The following is a 20,487-nucleotide window of genomic DNA, read 5'->3' as shown; positions in this document are numbered from 1 at the left end:
ATGAAACATCAATAGTTGCAGCCCACAGATGTCATCTAGTAGCCAATTGTATTCTTTCCTTTTCCCTTTAAATAGCAGGAAGGATGAAGTCTAAGGGTCACATACTCAAATGCTTACCAGGAAGTGAAGCCATCAAATATGACAAATAAGAAAGAATCTGCCCCTCTAAAATTGACAGCCAAGGGTGGCGGGCAGGACTGGAGGGAGGGTGAGTGTGTGAGAGAGTGTGAGTGGATGTAAAGGTGGATGACAAAACCCGAGCAGTGCAGAGCCGCAGAGCAGAAGGTTCCTGTGCTGTGGACAGAGCAGCCAGCTACCACTGTAAGCAGCCCTTCAGGGCACTTCTCCCTGAGCCTCGGGGAGGTCCCACTATTTTGGAAGATCCCGGGTCTTCCCTGAGAGGAGGCAGTGAGAGCAGCTAGGGCCCAGCAACCTGAGCCCACCAGTATACCTGGCACCATCAGACCAGTGGAAACTGTCAACACAGACCAGTGCACAGTAGTGGAGCTCCCAAGGTCGGGTCTCGGAAGCCACAGACAGTTGGGAGCCCAGCATCATCCCCCACAGTAGCAGCTGGATCAGAGTCCAGATATACCCCCAGCAACAGAGGCTGGGGAGCAGACATCCATCCCCAGGCAACAGAAGCACAGACTAGCAGCTGAGACCCATCCCCAAAAACTATAGCAAAAGCTGAGCAGAAGTTGAGCCCCACGGGGCAGCAGCACTCCCCAGCCACCAGCTGTGGGACCTGGGGCTCCACAGAGGCCTTTACAGTCCAGTAGCTCACAAGAGTAGTGGGAAGCCGGAGCCTGAGAGGAACTGTGCAATCCAGCTGACAACCCACCAGAACCATAGGGTGCGGGGGAACCAGATAAGCCTGTGCTACCCAGCAGGGACTGTGCCATCCAGTTACCTGCAGGACCTGCAGGGTGCAGGGGCACCAGGAAGGCCTGTGCAACCCAGCTGCGCACAAGATAGGCCTAGAGGAGGTGAAAATGGAGGTGGAGTGAAAAGAAGCTATCCAGCCGATCTCCCAGGACCAAATGGGAATTGCAACTAAAATAAAGACAAATCCTCGGATAAAAGCAACAGAAAAGCAGCAGGACAAGACCATATAACCAGGGACACTGGTTGCAAAAGGGTGGTGGGCTGGGAACCCAGTGACAGCAGCAGTCTTAGCCGTGAGCAGCACCCTTGGGGAATAAAGACCAAGCCAGCTCCACAGCACAGAGAGCCAGGACACTGTGCTAAAATAGCCACAGCCACTCACCTGGGGGCTATAGCAGAGGGAGGGCAAACTGGGCTGGAACTCTGTGGGGACACCCGGGATTTGGAGAGCACTCAGAGTTTTTGCTGAGTTGCGGTCACAAAGGCCAGTGGCCAGTGTGCTCCTTCCCAAGTTGTGGGGAAAACAGCAGCCCCCCGCCACCTCCAAGATTCAGCCTTTCCCAGGTGAGGAAAATAAATGCAAATTGAGGCTCATTAACAACTAGCCTCTATCCCACCCATTGGAAATTCTCTTATGAAGAACACTAGGGCTATATTCCAAGGCACTGAGTAACTGAGACTACTAGCCACCAGGAAAATGCTAGAGGATAACGGAACCTTTCCTGGGCTTGCAAATCTACCCAGGAAAGTAAGACTTGACAGTGGTGTTTAACATGGGCCCACCGAGGCTCATCCAAACCCAGTAGAGGGAGCCACAAACAGCAGAACACCAACATCCACAGGGAACATTTGGCAGGCTCCAAAACCCACTGAGATAGCCAAAATGGTGAAACAAAGAAACAAATCCCAAATGAAAGAACAAGAGAACTCTATTGAAGATGAGATCAATTAAATGCAGCTAAACAAATTATCTGAAATAGAGTTCAGAGCCATGATCTTGAGGAAGCTCAACAGCATGAGTAAGGACATCAGCACCATGAGTAAAGATATAGAAACACTGAAAACCAACCAACTAGAAATAAAGAATGACACAGCAGAAATTAAGAACACATTGGAAGGACTAACCAGCAGAGTAGAGGAAGCTGAGGACCAGATGAGTGAATTAGAAAACAGGTTAGAAAAAATCAACCAATCAGAAAACCAAAAGGAAAAAACAATTAAAATACAGGAAGACAGCTTAAGAGAACTGTGGGACAACTGAAAACGTAATAACGTTTGCATCATAGGAGTCCCCGAAGAGGCAGAAAATGGGCAAGGGTTAGAGAATATATTTGAAGAAATAGTGACAAAAAACTTTCCTAACTTGGTGAAGGAAGAAGGCATTCAAGTTCAAGATGTGCAGAGAGCACCAAGTAAGAATAACCGAAACAGGCCCACATCAAGACACATAGTAATTAAAATGCCAAAAATTAAAGACAAAGAGAGAATCCTAGAGGCAGCAAGAGATAAGCAACAGGTTAACTACAAAGGAAACCCTATAAGGCTCTCAGCTGACTTCTCAACAGAAACACTACAGGCCAGAAGGGAGTGGCATGAAGTAATCAAGGTCATGAACAACAAGGATCTGAATCCAAGACTACTCTGTCTAGCAAGGCTATCATTCAAAATGGAAGGTCAAATAAGGAGTTTTCCAGACAAAAAAAGGCTAAGGGAATATATTAACGCCAAACCAGCACAGCAAGATATGCTAAAAGGAGTGCTGTGATTAGTAGAAGAAATAGGAAGATAAATAGAACCACACTAAACAAAAATGGCAATAAATAAGTACATATCAATTATCACCTTAAATGTGAATGGGTTGAATATTTCGATAAAAAGACAGAGTAGCTGACTGAATAAGAAAGCATGACTCACATATATGTTGTTCACATGAAACCCACCTCACAACAAAAGACTCACATAGGTTGAAAGTGAAGTGATGGAAAAAAAATCTTCCAAGCAAACTAAAAACAAAAAAAAAGCTGGGGTAGCAATACCCATATCTGATAGAGTAGATTTCAAAATGAAGGCCATAACTAGAGACAAGGAAGGCCACCACATAATATTGAAAGATTTATCCAACAGGAAGATATAACCTTGGTAAACATATATGCACCCAATTTAGGAGCACCAACATATATTAAAAATCTTTTGGAGGACTTCAAAGGAGAAATCGACAGCAATACAATCATAGCAGGGGACTTCAATACCCTGCTGACATCACTGGATAGATCTTCTAGACTAAAAATTAACAAGGCAACACAGACTCTAAATGAAGCACTAGATCAAATGGATTTAATTGATATCTACAGAAAATTACACTCCAAAACTGCAGAATTCACATTCTTCTCAAGTGCACATGGGACATTCTCAAAGATAGATCACATATAGGGCACACACTAAGTCTCTACAAGTTCAAGAAGATTGAAATTATATCAAGTATCTTCTCAGATCACAATGGCATGCAACTAGAAATCAATTGTAACAAGAACATGCAAAAACATTCAAAAACATGAAAGATAAATAGCAGGTTATTGAACAGTAAATGGATTACCATGGAGATCAAGGGAGAAATTAAAAACTTCCTGGAAACCAATTAAAATGAACACACAACAACACAAAATCTATGGGATGCATCAAAAGCAGTTCTGAGAGGGAAGTTCATAGCACTACAGGCCTACCTCAAGATCAAGAAAAATTTCTAATACACTATCTAACCTCACAACTTGAAGAACCAGAAAGCAAACAAAAAGAAAACCCCAGAGCAAGTAGAAGAAAAGAAATAGTAAACATCAAAGCAGAAATAAATGATGTGGAGACCAAAAAACAACAACAACAACAACAAACAATTCAAAAGATCAATGAAACAAAGAGCTGGTTCCTTGAAAAGATAAACAAGATTGATGGACCCTTAGCTAGACTCACCAAGAAACAGAGAGAGAGAACCCAAATACACAAAATCAGAAATGAAAAAGGAGAAGTAATAACTGACACCACAGAAATACAAAGGATTGTTAACAAATATTATGAACAATTTTACAACAACAAATTTTACAATCTAAGCAAAACAGACAAATATCTAGAAGCACATAGTCTCCCAAAACTGAACTGAGAAGAGACAGAAAACTGGAACAGACCAATAACAACAAAAGAAATTGAAGATGTAATCAAGACTCTCCTAGCAAACAAAAGCCCAGGCCCGGATGGCTTCACGGGGGAATTTTACCGAACATTCAAAAAAGAACTAATACCCATTCTCCTAAACTATTTCAAAAAATTCAAGAAGAAGAAAGATTTCCAAACTCATTTTATGAAGCCAGCATAACTCTAATTCCAAAACCAGAAAAAGACACCACAAAGAAAGAAAACTACAGGCCAATATCCCTGATGAACATAGATGCCAAAATCCTGAACAAAATACTCGCAAATCGAATCCAGCAATATATCAACAAAATTATTCACCATGACCAAGTGGGATTCATCCCAGGGATGCAAGGATGGTACAATATTCACAAATCAATAAATGTGATACACCACATAAACAAAATGAAAGATAAAAATCACATGATCATATCAATAGATGCTGAAAAAGCATTCAACGAAATCCAGCACCCATTTCTGATAAAAATACTCAGCAAAGTGGGAATAAAGGATCATATCTCGACATAATAAAGGCCATATATGAAAGACCTACAGCCAACATTATACTCAATGGGAAAAAATTAAAAGCATTTCCCTTAAGAACAGGAACAAGACAAGGATGCCCACTTTTGCCACTCTTATTTAACATATTACTGGAAGTCTTAGCCACAGCAATCAAACAGAAAGAAAAAATAGAAGGGATCCAAATTGGAAAGGAGGAAGTGAAACTGTCATTATTCGCAGATGACATGATACTATACCCCAAAGACTCCATCAAAAATTTACTAGACTTAATAAACCAATTTGGCAATGGAGCAGGATACAAAATTAATGTCAAAAAATTGATGGCATTCTTATACACCAATGATAAACTCACAGAAAGAGAAACTAAAAAAACAATCCCATTTACCGTCTTGGCAAAAAAATTAAGATACTTAGGAATAAACTTAACCAAAGAAATAAGGGACCTATTTGCAGAAAATTACAGGTCATTGAAAAAAGAAATAGAGGAAGATATAAAAAAGTGGAAGCACATACCTTGTTCATGGATTGGAAGAATTAACATCATTAAAATGTCCATATTACCCTAAGCAATCTATAGATTCAATGCAATCCCCATCAAAATACCAACGACATACTTCACAGAACTAGAACAAATACTTCAAAAGCTCATATGGAACCAAAAAAGACCTCGAATAGCCATAGCAATCTTGAAAAAGAAGAAATAAGTTGGAGGCATCATATTATCAGATTTCAGGTTATACTACAAAGCCACTATAATCAAAAGAGCCTGGTACTGGCATGAGAACAGGCATATAGACCAGTGGAACAGAACAGAGAACCCAGAAATGGACCCAAGGCAATATGCTCAATTAATATTTGACCAAGGTGGCAAGAGCATACAGTGGAATAAAGACAGACTCTTTAATAAATGGTGTTGGGTAAATTGGACAGGTACATGCAAAAAAACAAAACTAGACCATCAACTTACACCATACACAGGAATAAACTCAAAATAAATAAAAGGCTTAAATGTGACTCATTAGTCCATAAGAATCCTAGAAGAAACTGTAGGCAACAAAATTTCAGACATCATACACAGCAGAATTTTCACTGATACATCAGCTAAGGCAACAGAAACAAAGGAGAAAATGAACACATGGAATTACATCAAACTCAAAAGCTTCTACACAGCAAAAGATACAATCATCAAAATGGAAAGGCAACCCACTGTATGGGAGAGCATAATTGCCAATGATATATCAGATAAGGGGTTAATCTCCAATATATATAGAGTGCTCATACAACTCAACAAAAGGAAGTCAAAGAACCCCATTAAAAAATGGGCAGAGGAACTAAAAAGACACCTCTCCAAACAGGACATACAATGGCTAAGAGACATATGAAGAAATGCTCAACATCACTAATCATCAGAGAGATGCAAATTAAAACAACAATGAAGTATCTCCTCACACCTGTCAGAATGGCCGCTATCAACAAATCATCACACAACTAGTGTTGGTGAGGGTGTGGAGAAAAGGGGACTCTAGTACACTGCTGGTGGGAATGCAGACTGGTGCAGCCACTGTAGAAAACACTATGGTGTTACCTCAAAAAATTGAAAATTAAACTTTCATTTGACTCAGTGATTTCACTTCTAGGAGTATACCCTAAGAAGCCTGAAACACCAATCAGAAAGAATATCTGTACCCTCATGTTCATAGCTGCACTATATACAATAGCTAAGATCTGGAAACAGCCCAAATGTCCATCAGTAGATGAATGAATAAAAAAACTGTGGTACATATACACAATGAGTACTATGCAGCTGTAAGAAAGATCTCTTATCCTTTGAGACAATATGGAGGGACCTGGAAAGTATTATCCTAAGTGAAACAAGCCAAACAGAGAAAGACAAGTATCACATGATCTCACTTATTTGTGGAATATAATGAACATAACAGTCTGAGGAATGGGGTAGTCCCAGAGATGTGGATGTGGAGTACAGACTGACAATCCCCAGAAGACGGGTTGGTGGGGGAGAGACAAACCACAGGATTTATATGCATGTATGCATGAACAATGGACATGGATAACAAAACTGCGGACAGGGCAGGGAGGGAGGGGAAGCGGGGAATCAGTGTGGGATAAAGGAGAAACATCTGTAACAAAAATAAATTAATTAAGTAATAAAAAATAAAAAGTAAATAAAATTGATAGCTGAAGTCCAGTTCAAGCAACTGTTGCCATGCAGGAAAGCAAAGGGAACCCTCACTGATTTCAGCTTCAACATTTATCTTAGGCTATGGATTGGGGTTCAATAAAGATTACTGTGTTAGCCAAAGAGATCAGTTCTGGTGAGTTGAAGTCAGTTCTTAGATCATTAATTGCCAGCCTCTGTTGTAGATAGTCACCTAGTTGCTGACAGGCATGAAACTGACGAAGGTGAATAAAAATTACAAGAAAGGCAAGTCCGTGGGTCTGAAGTCAGCTTCACTCCTCAGAACACCCAAAATTCTCTTTCTGGCTGGTATTACAGACTTAAATATAAAATTATCAAGCAATACTACTGCCAATATTTGCCTGCAAAATGGTAGGTCCATTTTTATTATTCTAATTTAATAAAAACAATAAATTTTGTAGACACCATCATCTTGGAAGTTAACCATTACCCTTCCGTATACGTTTTTTTTAATCCTTACCTGAGGACATTTTTTTTTCCATTTTTTGTTCAGATAGAGTGGGAAGGAGAGAGAGGAAGAGAGAGAGAGGGAAACATTGACGTGAAAGGGACACATCGAGTGGCTGCCACCCACACGACCAACCAGGGCCAGGGATAAACTGCAACTGAGGTACGTGCCCTTAGCGGGAACCGAACCTGGGTCTCCCTGGACCACAGGCCGAAGCTCTAGCTGCTGAGCCAAACTGGCCAGGGCCCCTTTCATATACTTTTGCTCAACCCACTTAGAAAGGAAAGGGAAAAAAGTGAGTGAGAAAGCAGGTATCTGGTAAAACAACATAATTGCTTTAGCTCTTACATGCATTTCTTTAGGTCAAAGGGCAAGTGCAGATTCAAAAATATTCGTGCTTGTTCTGAGCAACATACCATAGTTAACTTCTTGAAATAACTTACCCTTTTTGATACAAGTTGGAACACCTGGCACCCATTTGTTATTGAAATGACACCTAATCAAATCACTGCCTTTCATGATGAAACCAGGGTTGCAGGCAACCTGTACAATGTCATTGTGGAAATATGACAGACGAGTTTGATTTAGCTTGTATCCATGTTTGATTTCTGGGTTAGGGCAGTGGGTCACAGGAGGAGATTTTTTGCACTGTGGAAGAGGTCTGCTCCAAGATCCATTTCCTTTAGAATCACTTGTGCATCGTATCTTTTTCTCCCCGAGAAGAGAGTATCCCTGGTCACATTCATAAGAGATTTCCATTCCATATAGAAAGCGTTTTGCCATCACACCTGTGTGTCTCCCATTGTCAATCACTGGTGGAGGCTGACAGTGAATAGCTGCAGAAAAGATTTAGGAAATTCTGCTTCAGCTAGTGTACCAAGGTGGATAATCATCATTCAGATACAAATAAAACTATCTAACTGTATATATTGCACACAACCATAACATTATTTAGATTTACAAATGGCATTGTGTTTTCATCAATAACAGTTTTATTAATTTCTGATTATATGAGTCATACATATTTGTTCCAAATAATTTAAAAATAAAATAGAAATCTAGGCTATATTTGTTGCATTTTTTAAAAATATTGAGCAGTTAGCAGATGTATGCTAAATATTCACTTCCTACTTGACAACTTTGCTTCCCAGTGACAGTGCTGACCACACTGTGAAAGATATGTCTTATCTTAGATCCACTGAGACAGAACACATAGACTGTTGAGGTAATTATACACTAGTTCTTAGGTGGCCTGCCCCCTATAACTCCCTACTACCCCACTGAAAACTTTAATTTCTATCTCACCTTCACAGAGTGGAATCCCTTGGAACCAAACCCCATTCCCAGCATCTTCACACTCCTGATAAGTATGCCCAGTCAGCCGGTACCTAGAGAAAGAGTATAATATAATTCTCCTTCCCACTGTCACATCTCTAAAACCTTACCTCCTCACACCACTAATAGAGGAACTCCTACATAAGAAATTCAGTAGGGAGGAATTAAAACCCTTGGCCCTCCAAGTGAGAAAACTACTTTAGATTAGTTGCTCACAGCAAAGCTAATTCCATGTCAAGAAAGAACTAAAAAGTCAGATGCTGCTTAGGAGACCTTTAGAAGCTCATATTCTCAGGGAGTGTTGCAATGAGGAACTCTAAAGAGAGTCACCAAGACAAGTTGAGAGTGGAATTAATGCACAAAACAAAGTGGAGACCCTCTCTGTACGGATCATCTCATACTCACCCATCTTGACAGGATGTATTAACTGGAATCACATGCGAACCAACTGGAGGCTCTTGAATATTTTTTCTCACAGGTTGACATAGTGCTTCTAGAGGAGAAAAGTTAGAATTACTTACACATGCCTGATACCAAAGAGAAAGGCAACTCTAGAACTGAAAGTACCTTCACACCGAGGGGCAGAAGGACTCCAATTTCCTGAAGGCATACAGTGAATGGATTTGTTTCCCACAAGCAAGTAGCCAGGGTCACAAGTGTAGACTACAGTCATCCCAGAGACAAAGAGGACCCTATTTCCACCTGTATGCTGACCATGGTGGAGCTTAGAAGGTGGCTGGCAGTCTGAAGAGAAAACTTCCCACATAAATACCAACAACACAGGAATTTATACTCAAGAACATTAAATGTACAACATTTGACAACAATCTTAAACATTTAAGACAAAGACTATAAAGTTGTAATGCATTACTAAATGTTTCCTGCTGTTTTGAAAGAACTAGGCATCTTTAAACAGCTCTTCTCATTATCTACCTTGAATATATTCTAGATACAAGAGGCATTTACACAAAGAACATATATAAAACATATAGAACATTGTTACAGATGGAAGAAATGGGATAGTCATCTGTGCCCTGTTGACTTTTCCATGACCCTACTCTTGAGTGGGAGATAAGAATAATAAATACCTTTTGTTCCCCATTGGGTATTTTACCTTTTACACAAATGGGTATTTCAGGATCCCAGGTGCTATTGGCTTTGCAACGGATCTGACTGCTGCCCTTCAAAGTAAAGCCATCATCACACTTGAATGTCACACTGTCGTTGTAGAAATACGGCGCTTCTTTGCCTGATACCTTGTATCCATTTGCAACCTGAACATGTGAGCACTGAACAGCAGGGAGGGACAGTTTACAGAGCGGAGCAGGGCCACTCCAGGTGCCCCTCCCTTGACTATTGCTTGTACAATTGATGGCGCTCTCCCCAATGAGGCTGAATTTTACTCCTTCCTCTGGCCCAGGGTTACATGTGTAAATGACAGTGGTTCCATATGAAAAGTCTTCTGAGGAACTCCCTGTGTGTGTCCCATTGTAGATAACAGGGGGTGGTGGGCAGGTAATTTCTGGAGAAAAGAGAAGTGACGATATAATTTTGTTCCAGTATTAGACACCAAGGAAGAGACATGAAGCTGGTTATGAACCCGTTGTTATCCCTTTTCCTGAAGGTTACGGGAAAGTTTTGATGATATGAATTATACCAAAGCTCATGAGTGTAAACTTCAATTTAACTGGTTTCATAGGAAAGATTTTTGTAATGGGAATCTTTGTTAAAATTGAAGATGTACATCGACATCATATTGTGAGGCAGTAAGGACCAGTAGATTATTAATTAAAAGAAGACTTATTTTAAAAAATAAACAACAGGAAAATAAAAGGCACAAAGGCACAGAATTAAGCTGTTTTTGAGTGCCATCCTTGTGCTGAAGCGACATGATAGTTTAGCAAGACTATTGTTATCTATTTTTTAATAAGCAATTTTCTCACTTACAAAGTAGAGATAATCCCATTTCATATAATAACATTTAAGTCTGCAGTCTCATGTTGAGAGGCTAGAGTTTCAGTTACATAAATCATCCAAGATCATCTGAAGCAGTAGACACAGAATAAGAGATCGGATCCCACACCAATCTCCTTTCCTCCACTAAACTACAGTGTACCCCAAATTAAGCAAGATCAGCTCATATACTCACTGCTCTTATAATCTTGTACACCTAAATCACAAAAGAGGATTAGTAACTAAATACATTTAAACTAAGTGGTTGCTATGCTTTCAAGTTGATAGAGGTGGCAGTAGAAAGACAGCAAAACTGTTGACACAGTTAAAAGGAACAGAGTCTAATATTCTTATTCCCACAACATAGCCTATAATAGAAATCTCCCAAGTCATGCATAGGTCTCAGATTATTTCAGGTTCAGTTATTTTTGCTACTCACCGTTACAAAGACGCGTCTCCACATACCAAGGAATGGTGCCTTTACACAGTTCATAAACACTCTCACCTAACAGGTACCTAGAAATAGAATCATGTCATTTTGCCATCTAGTGACCACTAAGCTAAGCAAGAGCTATTGGACCACTTTCAGGACAGGAAGCAATAGGGACAAAAATGTACCCAGCATCAGCTCCATCACCCGCTGCACAGGCATAGTTCCTATGCATGGAAAAATAGCACAGTCAGCACTTCTGTGAACACGGGACAGGGAGGGGTCTTTGAGGCCAACTCTTACACAGAGCTCACACTTTGCACTGACGAGCCAGACCTAGTTCAGGCTGGGCCAGCACTCACTTACCCTTCACCGCAAGAAGAGTTAACAGCTGGTCTAATAAAGTGACCCTGGGGTTTGTTATAGAGATATTTTCCTGTAGATTCACACCGTGCCACTGAAAAAAGAGACTAGGATGAGATATGAACTCAAGGCAATCTCACAACCACAAGACATCTGCGTGCGAAGTCTGGCACCTTTGCATTTGGGGACAGTGGGTGTCCACACCCCTTCAGGGCTACAAAGTACGGATTTTTCTCCCACCAGCACATAACCAGGGTCACAGCTGTATTTTATGGATGTTCCAGGCTCAAAGTGGATCCTGTGTCCATCTTCCTTTTGCCCATTGAGGATTTTAGGAGGGGCTTGGCAAGCTAAAGGAAAAGAAGAAAAATTTTCATATATAAACAACAGCAACAGGAAGAAACAGCCAAAGAAATGGGCTTTAGTGCTATCATTCCTCTCTAGCAGCAGTTGTATGGTACAGAAGGTACCTAGCAGCCCATGTGGGGTAATTTTAGATCAGTGGTTCTCAACCTTTTTCTCTTTCCTGCATTCAAGCTGCTGCAGATTTTGATCAGTTCCCAATGGGTGCTTTACCTCTTGTCTTGTCTCTTCCTTTCTTAAGGAATCACCTTGTATGCTTTCAAGGGGGAGATTCTAATATAACCATTGGGTGGGGGCTTTGCTGACTTCCCTTTTAAGACATCAGTATTAGGACAAACAAGCATTTTCCCCCTAAAGAAATGGGTAACTTAGTGTTCCCTAATGTTATTTTCCCTAAGGATACTCCCACAAAATGAATAAATGGTGGGGGTAGTGTAAAACAGCATTCTATTTAATTTATAAATGCTATATGTGTTTAGTAGAATTGGAGGGACTAGAAAATGAAAAGGACCAGCTTAAGTCCAAAACCCCTTCCTCCAATTCTTTGAAAAGATGAATCGGTAGAACCTTTTCTTGGTATTGGAACACTCACCCTTTTCACAGACTGGTGCAGATGGCTCCCATTTGCCTTGGGCATTACATTGTATTCTCTTGCTACCTTTCATGGTGAAGCCAAAGAAGCAAGCAAATACCACAGTGTCATTATACAAATATTGGTCTTTCTGCCCAGACAATATCTGGCCTCTAAGGATGTGGGGAGGTGGACACCGAATCCCAGAACTGGAAAGTTCGCATCGTGGGGCAGGGCCACTCCAGGTCCCAGTCTTCTGACTATCAGTGGTACAACGGATAGTGTTCTCCCCAATCAGGATGAAATCCACTCCTTTCTCTGGGCCCGGGTCACAAGTGTAAGTGACTGTGCTTCCATATGGAACATTCGCTGAAGTGTTGCCTGAATGTCTTCCATTGAGAATATCAGGAGGTGGTGAGCAAAGAATTTCTAGAGAAATTACAGAGAGAAATGACAAGACTGCAGCTGTACTGCAAACAAAGAGCCTCCAACTCGAAACCACACTCATCTCCTGGGTCCAGGGACCTAGGATATTTGAATCACTAATGAGTCCATCAAGGCAGCTGCAGCAATAAAACTCAACAAGTATGGTTTATTCCAGAATATATCTAATTCTGCTGATACTTGGATTTCTTTTTTTTTTATCCACACCAGAGGATATTTTTCCATTTTTTGTACAGATAGAGTGGGAGGGAGAGAGAGGAAGGGAGAGAGAGAGAGAAACATCGACGTGAAGGGACACATCGAGTGGCTGCCACCCGCACGACCAACCAGGGCCGGGGACAAACTGCAACCGAAGTACGTGCCCTTAGCGGGAACCGAACCCGGGTCTCTCTGGACCGCAGGCCGACGCTCTAATCGCTGAGCCAAACTGGCCAGGGCTGGATTTCTTTTACTGAATATATTATCTATCTCCCTTAAGTGTGTGGCCTGGCTTACAAGCCTACTTAGCTTTTAGAGAAAGAAAGGCCTATGGATCCAGTTTTACTTCAATAAGCAGAGAAGAGGTAACTGAAGGGTGTTTCCATGATAACCGTTAAAGATGCCTAAGAGAGATATTTGCTCTGTAAGGTTCTGTATAGTAACGACTAAATCGAAGGATTTTAGTTAAAAGAATTCAGTGTCCTATTGAGCCTTGGACAATGATCTAGTTGCAAACCACAGATGCATAACCTACCTTTACATACTGGCATCCTGGTCCATAAAGCTTTCTGTTCAACAATTACACACCGACTAGAAGGTTGGCCTTGTAACTGATACCTGAAGACAGAGGGTAGTCATTCAGAACTATTAGGCAGTTGGTGATATGGATCAATAACCTCTACTTAAAGTCCAAGACAAATTCATTTAAACTGTGTGCATCAACTCTTATCTGCATTCTTTCTCACAACCTTACACCAGGCTCTCTGCAGATCCTCACAGGTCACACCATGCACAGAGAAGCCCAGTGAAACAAATCTCATAGGTCCTCCAGACACTCACCCTTCATTACAGGAAAAGTTCACAGTTTGACCAACCCGACGACTTGGAGGCCCCTCTGTCTTCCCATTGAGAAGTTGTCCTGGAGGTTCACACTGTGCCTCTAAGGAAACAAGCCCAAGATGCGCAAAGCATGGCAAATAACGGAATAGCCTAATTTCTGAAAATGGATTCTAAATTTAGGCTACCTTCACATTTTGGAATGTCATCACTCCAGACTCCTGAAGACAAACAACGAATGGTCTTTTTTCCAACAAGCAAGTAACCAGATTTACAGCTGTAAGTCACAAATAATCCAGGGACAAAGAGGTCAACATTCTTTCCTGTGTGATGTCCATTGGGGATCATGGGAGGTAGTGGACACTCCAGTGGGAAATCTTTACACACACATTAGAAAAAAAGGCGATCAGATGATACATCCTTCACAATCTAGATTTTGACATAGTACATAGATCCAAATAAATGACACAATCTGTAGTAAACAATCATAAATTTTCAACTCAATTTTTTAAAGATCAAACAAGTGTGATTTAATTATATCCATATTATACCACAATTAGCACATTATTTTTCATTTTCAGTTACACTTTATAATTTTGAAAAGAATTTTATTTACCCAAAATAGTCTTTTGCACAATACTCTCATCCTATTTCTTACACCTTTTTTTTTGCTCCAAAAGTAGCATATTATTAGGGAGTTTTCCTGCTAGATATAGCTAGTAAATAGTATATAGTTTGTATATAGTTTTATGGGATCCTATATGTAATATATGTATACATATATATTGGGTGAGTATATATGTACTCACATCTTATTCTATGCCTTTATTAGTTTAACACTGTTCACGATATTTTCCCATGTCAATACATACAGGTCTACCTAAGTCTTTATAAGGGCTTAATTATTTTCTAGAGTTACCTCATGTAGTGACTATATTCATAGCTTCCTTATCTCCAAGACTATATATCTAGTTACAAATAAAGAGAGAATCATATTTTTGTAATAATGGTTCTCCGAGCTTGTTGATTTAGAATTGATTGATACTGTTCTTCACTAAGAAAATAAATAGCTAATTTTGATGGTAAACATTTGTTAAACATGACAGTCCCTGTAATTTTATGATTGATATCCAGATTTAGATTTCAGCAACAACATAAACCTAACTAAATAAAAATGAAAGACTTATAGTAATCCTTACTTCATTTTTCTGCTTCCTCATTCCTTGTTATTTCTATTTATTTTTAACTTCATTTAAATTGTTGACACTATTACTGATATCCCCATTTTACTTTTAAAGTCGTTTGATTTGAAATGTTGTCTGAGGAGATGACTCGGGAAAATAGTGCATCACTTCAGAAGGTGATTATAGAGGCCTCATAAAACAGGGCATCATTTCTGCCAGCCTGTATTAACAGCTATTTACAGATCAGTTTTAAATCCACTTAGGTGAAGTCTATTAGCAAAAATACACCCTTCTTCTCATTTTAACATTAACTCAGATACAGTTTAAACTCACACAATTCACCCAGCACCAACAAACTCTCACTTATTCAATTATTAGGTATGTTCAATTCCTTTTTCTCATCATGCTTTAACATTTTTTGTTCTACTGATGTTTGTTAAGTGAACATTCATACCCTTTGTGACAAAAAACTAAATAAACAAAACAGGAAACCCTAATTTTCACCCTTTGTCATGCTTCCTGCCTCACCCAGCCTTCGCACATGGACACTGTTCTTTGTGCAGGACAGCACACGCTTTGCCCTCACAGAAATGCAAGGGTCCATCCTGCCACCTCAGTTCAATTTCATACTCACCGCTCTCACAGATTGGCACTGGTGTCGGCCCCCATTCTCTATTTGCTTGGCACCAAACGGTCTTGTTTCCTTTCATGGTGAAGTTGGCATTACAGGTAAATGTCACAGCATCACCGTGTCTGTATGGTGGTCTAGATATTTTATCTTTGTGTCCCCCTGCTACTCTGGGCTCAGGGCAAGAAATAAATCTGTTGAAATGTTCACATTTGGGAGGAGCTTTATCCCAGATTCCTCTCACGTGGTCTTTAGTTGTACAAAACAGAGTCTTTTCTCCAATGATGCGGAAGTTAACGGAGCAACTGTACCTCACCACTGTTTTAAGAGGTACAGGTTCAGAATAGTAACTAGGTCGGCCATTACTGATAGAAGGAGGAGGGTCACAAGAAATCCCTAAAAATTAGAAAAGGAAATATGTGGCATTATTGATTATGATAACAAAAAGATTGCAATTTAGATTAAAAGTCCAAATATAGGTTATGTCACTTTATCAGAAACAGGTTTAGAATTTCATATAACTTATTTCTTACTCATAGTCCCTACTTATCCCCAAGCTCCTAAATTCTTACCTTTCTCTTGATCCTCAGCCAAAAAATCAATAAAGGGCTTATTAGCACCATCTTGACCACACAATGACAATGAAACAAAATTTATTAAATAGTTCCGAGTCTAATAGATTTTAATAGAACAAAAGGTAAACAGCACATGAAAGTATTATGTTAATGACATGCTAATCACATGTTGGGAGGCACTGTGGACGAATGAAATGTGGACTCAGTAGACCTGGTTTCGAATCCCCACTGTCATTCAATAGCTGTGTGACTTCAGGCAAGTCTTACCCTCTCTAAGCCTCAGTTTCCTAGTCTATTATATAAATCAAGCTACTTCATAAGGTTGTAATGAGACTCAGAAATAAAAGTACCTGAAAGGAAAAAGTACAACACCTGAAACTTACAAATTATTCGATGCCTGTTTCAAACACACAACTGGGGCTACAAGTGATGAAAGTACATTCTGTCCCTCTACTAAAGGACTGCAGCCTCACTACAGTCATTTTTTACCCTTTGATGCTCCACCCCTTTGAAAAAGCCACAGGACGTGATCAAGAGTGTAGAATAATGACCTCATATCCTTTATATACTTGTCACATCGTTAATTATTTATAGCTGGGTTGGTATAGGCACAGCTTTCCTGAGTGAGTCTCAGAACAAAAGGGAAAGTGCCAGCCTCCAGAGCTGCTGGCTGATTCCCAGTTAGCTCCAAGAGTTGCTCATCAGTAGAGGAACTGGGATAAGAACACATGGCCAAACCATTTTAGTAGAGCAGTGCTACTCAGTTTCAGTAGTAATAACTTTCCAGAGCCTTTATCTTAATATAAATAGAATACTCAAAACAATATGTAGTCACTGAATAAATTTAGTTTTGGTCTGCATTCCAGAACCTACAGAAGATGTTATAATTGATAAATGCATGAGAACACACCAAAAATCAAGAGGCAAGAGTCATACTTATTTTTGCTTCTACTCACGTTCACAGACAGGAAACTTATTATTCCAGAGTACTCTCATTCCTTCTGAGACACACAGACTAGAAGATTTGCCATTTAACCGGTACCTTAAACAATAAGGGTAGCAAATCGTCACCAGAACAAACCAATTCTCAGTTGCATGGACTTAATCACTTCTCTCAAGTAGGTGGTATTAATGAGATCTATTATTTTCAGCATTTTAGGCTTAAGAAAAAAGTCCAAGATTGTTTGTAAATCAGTTCATCTATGGAATAACTTCAGACCAGTTAAAAAGACAGAAAAAAAAATCTAATGATCACATATTTTTAAAAATTTATTCCTTTTCTATTTGGCATCCAAATGTCAAGATTCTCTTGACCATGTAGAAGGAAACACAAACAAAGAAAAACAACTCAAATTAAAGTGAAGAAAATATCAATGATCTTGTTCCCTAAGCTCACCCCAAAGAGACCCTCTTCCTAAACCCCCATCTTCTATTCATCTCCATAAGAGAAATCTTAACATGTGATCCCAAACTTTGATTTTTCAGTTGATACATGGATAATTCCCAGAGTTGGCTGGTCATGCACAATGCATAAACTTAAAGAAAACCAATAGGATTTGGTTAATAACAGAATTCTTAATCATAAAAGGTTAAAAAAAAAAAGAGGAGGAGGAAAAGCATCAGAGTGAGGAAGAAACATTAATTGTCTTTACAGATTACATTTTGCAATGTGTAGCAATGAGTCATAGGTCTCAGTTCAGGCCCTGTCACCTCAAACTCACCCCTCATCACAAACAAAGGAAACCTTTGCCCCAAGCTGGAGATTAGGAGGAGCCACCACATGGCCGTTGAGAAGGTGGTTTGGAATGGCGTCACATGATTTCACTAGGAAAAAGAGACAAGGCTGGCACATGAAGAGTCAGGAAACAGCTGAGTTTCCTTAAGATGGAGCAGAGCTTCAGGCACCTTCACATTTGAGGGCAGTATGACTCCAGGTCCCCAAGGATGTGCACTGTATAGGGTTAGCTCCAAGAAGAGTGTAGCCAGCCTCACAGCTGTAGGACACTTCCTGTCCAATTGCAAAAGATTCCTTATGCATTAGATTATAAGAACCATGGTGGATATGTGGAGGTGGTAGACACCCTGAGAAAAGAACAGGACCAGAGGCCTTTTATTTCTGCAATAAGAACTTTCTTCTCTACAAGCTAAGCCAACTTAGAGTTCTCAGGGGTGGGATGAAGGTTGTCACATTAACTCCCCTAAATGTAAAGCAGAGACTCATTTGGTGAGGTGGCATGGGCTAACAGGCATTACTGTTTTTAGACATGATGAACCAGGCAACCATCTGCCCTGTGTCTCTTGACTTGTACCAGGAAATATATCCAGTCATCATCGTCTACTTCATTTAACTAAAATGAACTTGATTATCCTCTCATTATTATTGGAGTCAAGGGAACCAAACTTGGGCAATACATTATCACCACCAAAATCTAACTCATTTTTCCTGCTCCCCAAACCAAGTTGATGAAGGTTCTGAACCTTGTAGGAGGGGCTCACAATATTGACAGGTTTTTGTGAGTCAGGTATTTCTTAGTAAGAGTAGGGAGAAAGGAGAATGTGGGGAGAGACTCAATCTTAATTCTAGCCTTATTGCATAAAGACTACATTTTTTCAATATGGGAATGTATATATATAAATATTTGAATCAAATTCTGATATCAACAAATTTCCCCCAGTTGCTTGGCCAATAAGACTGAGAATAAATTTTATCTTCATTTAAATAAAATATAAATATATTTTAGAAAAGTCTCAGCTACTTGGCTCTGGTACTATCTGCCTTTTTAAAAAAGCATCTTCTAAACTCCCCTACATTAATGTAGATCTAACACTATTCACTGTTCCAGGATATAGTAAATTTCCTACCTCTCCAACATTTAGAAGTCACTTTCAAATTATTTAGCCAGGATACCCAACCACATCTACTACCTTTCTTCTCCTCTTCTCATAGCCACCATGTATCTACTCAACTAAAAGTCTTATTTCATTTATAGATACCAAATTTTCAACCCAACTCACCCTTGAAGCACCTTGGCAGTGGAGGATTCCATTTATTGTTTGGTTGGCACCATATCTTGTTGCTGCCTTTCATGGTAAAGCCAGGCTTACACTTAAACATCACAGTATCATTTAAGAAAAATGAACGTCTATATCCAGATTCCATAATCCCATTTTCAACTTCTGGAGTTGGGCATTTGACTATATCAATACACTGAGGAGGAGGGCTGCTCCAGATGCCAACTCGATTGTCTTTGCTGGTGCAATATATTGACTTCTCACCCACAAGGTCAAACAGCTTTTCCCCATTCTTTCCAACATGGCATTTATAAGTCACCACCAATCCATAGTAAAAATTATCTCCACTGCTGCTAATAAAGGTCCCATTAGAGATGGCTGGGGGTGACTCACAAAGAATAGCTTTTAGGGGTCAGATGGAAAAAGAAAGAAGACATTTAAATGTTATAGCTTCTGGTTATTTTGTTTTCAGCCTTGTAAACCAACTTCTAATTCAGCCTACAACTAATTCATTTTGTTGAAATTGTTCATCTTTATCTCAAAGATGGTTATCAATAAAAAGTAGCAAGGCAGGAAGATGCATAGAACTTCCTTGATGAAACCTCAAAAAAACCTATACTGATCACATGATCCCATCCCAAGAATATAGGTAAACTTTTATAGGAGGCACCTGGGATGACCTACATTTTTCATGGAATAATCTTGGCAGTGTGTAATCTCATGGCATATTTTAAATTTAAACCCTTATTCACTATGAAATAACTTATCATCAAAGAGGAGAAATCAAAGGACTGGGTGGGATTAGAAGAACATAAAGTAACCACAGTTCTGTGCCCAGAACTTCTCAAACCAAGTATAACTTGTCTGAGCACTCATTTTATTGGTAGGTGCCTGATTTTCCTCTAGATAAGGATACAAGAGGAATTACATAGGATGCAATAAAGGGATCATTTTACTCACAGTCACAAAGAGGCATGTCCTTATCCCAGATTACAGTATTGCCTGAGATAATACATTTGGCAGATGAGTAACCAATGAGTCGATACCTAAAGACAAAGAGATGAGTGATCATCTCCCAGCTAGATGTACACTTGAGGAAAGCTTAGTTCTTTGTGCACTGAAAGGATGGAAAAAAATAGAATATCATGTTTGACAAGGAACAGTGGTAGACTGAGGACTTATACAAAAGGCTGAAGAATCTAAAGCCAAATAAAATTTGCCTTCTTGGCAGTAACAGTAGAGATTTAAAATGGGAAGAAGGGGAGTAGCCCCTTCCTTTCTCTTAGAGGGATCGTCTTTAGTGGGTAATCCTGAAAGGTAGTCTCTAGAGCATTT

The 20,487-nt window shown here is 39.7% G+C and overlaps 1 protein-coding gene across 3 annotated transcripts in view; it reads right to left on the bottom strand.

Annotated features, from left to right (window-relative positions):
- Nucleotides 1-20,487, bottom strand: part of LOC118637139 (complement receptor type 2-like) — a 145,820-nt gene that overhangs the window by 117,070 nt on the left and 8,263 nt on the right. The window contains exons 1-15 of one of the 3 annotated variants that reach the window (XM_036272313.1): nt 17,862-18,102; nt 17,097-17,182; nt 15,572-15,961; nt 13,942-14,130; nt 13,757-13,856; nt 13,452-13,534; nt 12,296-12,703; nt 11,514-11,690; nt 11,344-11,434; nt 10,987-11,063; nt 9,709-10,116; nt 9,162-9,338; nt 9,000-9,087; nt 8,565-8,647; nt 7,703-8,095 (exon numbers count right to left, since the gene is read on the bottom strand). In XM_036272313.1, the coding sequence (XP_036128206.1) occupies nt 7,703-8,095; nt 8,565-8,647; nt 9,000-9,087; nt 9,162-9,338; nt 9,709-10,116; nt 10,987-11,063; nt 11,344-11,434; nt 11,514-11,690; nt 12,296-12,703; nt 13,452-13,534; nt 13,757-13,856; nt 13,942-14,130; nt 15,572-15,961; nt 17,097-17,182; nt 17,862-17,992 (2,881 nt within the window). In that variant the 5' untranslated portion in view covers nt 17,993-18,102. Of the gene's footprint in view, nt 1-7,702; nt 8,096-8,564; nt 8,648-8,999; nt 9,088-9,161; nt 9,339-9,708; nt 10,117-10,986; nt 11,064-11,343; nt 11,435-11,513; nt 11,691-12,295; nt 12,704-13,451; nt 13,535-13,756; nt 13,857-13,941; nt 14,131-15,571; nt 15,962-17,096; nt 17,183-17,861; nt 18,223-19,155; nt 19,555-20,112; nt 20,199-20,487 lie in introns of those variants that run through there. The other 2 variants (XM_036272314.1, XM_036272315.1) reach the window with 2 other exon arrangements.

Source organism: Molossus molossus, unplaced genomic scaffold (assembly GCF_014108415.1).
Source record: "Molossus molossus isolate mMolMol1 unplaced genomic scaffold, mMolMol1.p scaffold_m16_p_20, whole genome shotgun sequence".
In the NCBI taxonomy this organism is placed as follows: Eukaryota; Metazoa; Chordata; class Mammalia; order Chiroptera; family Molossidae; genus Molossus; species Molossus molossus.
This window is presented reverse-complemented; position numbering and strand designations above follow the sequence as displayed.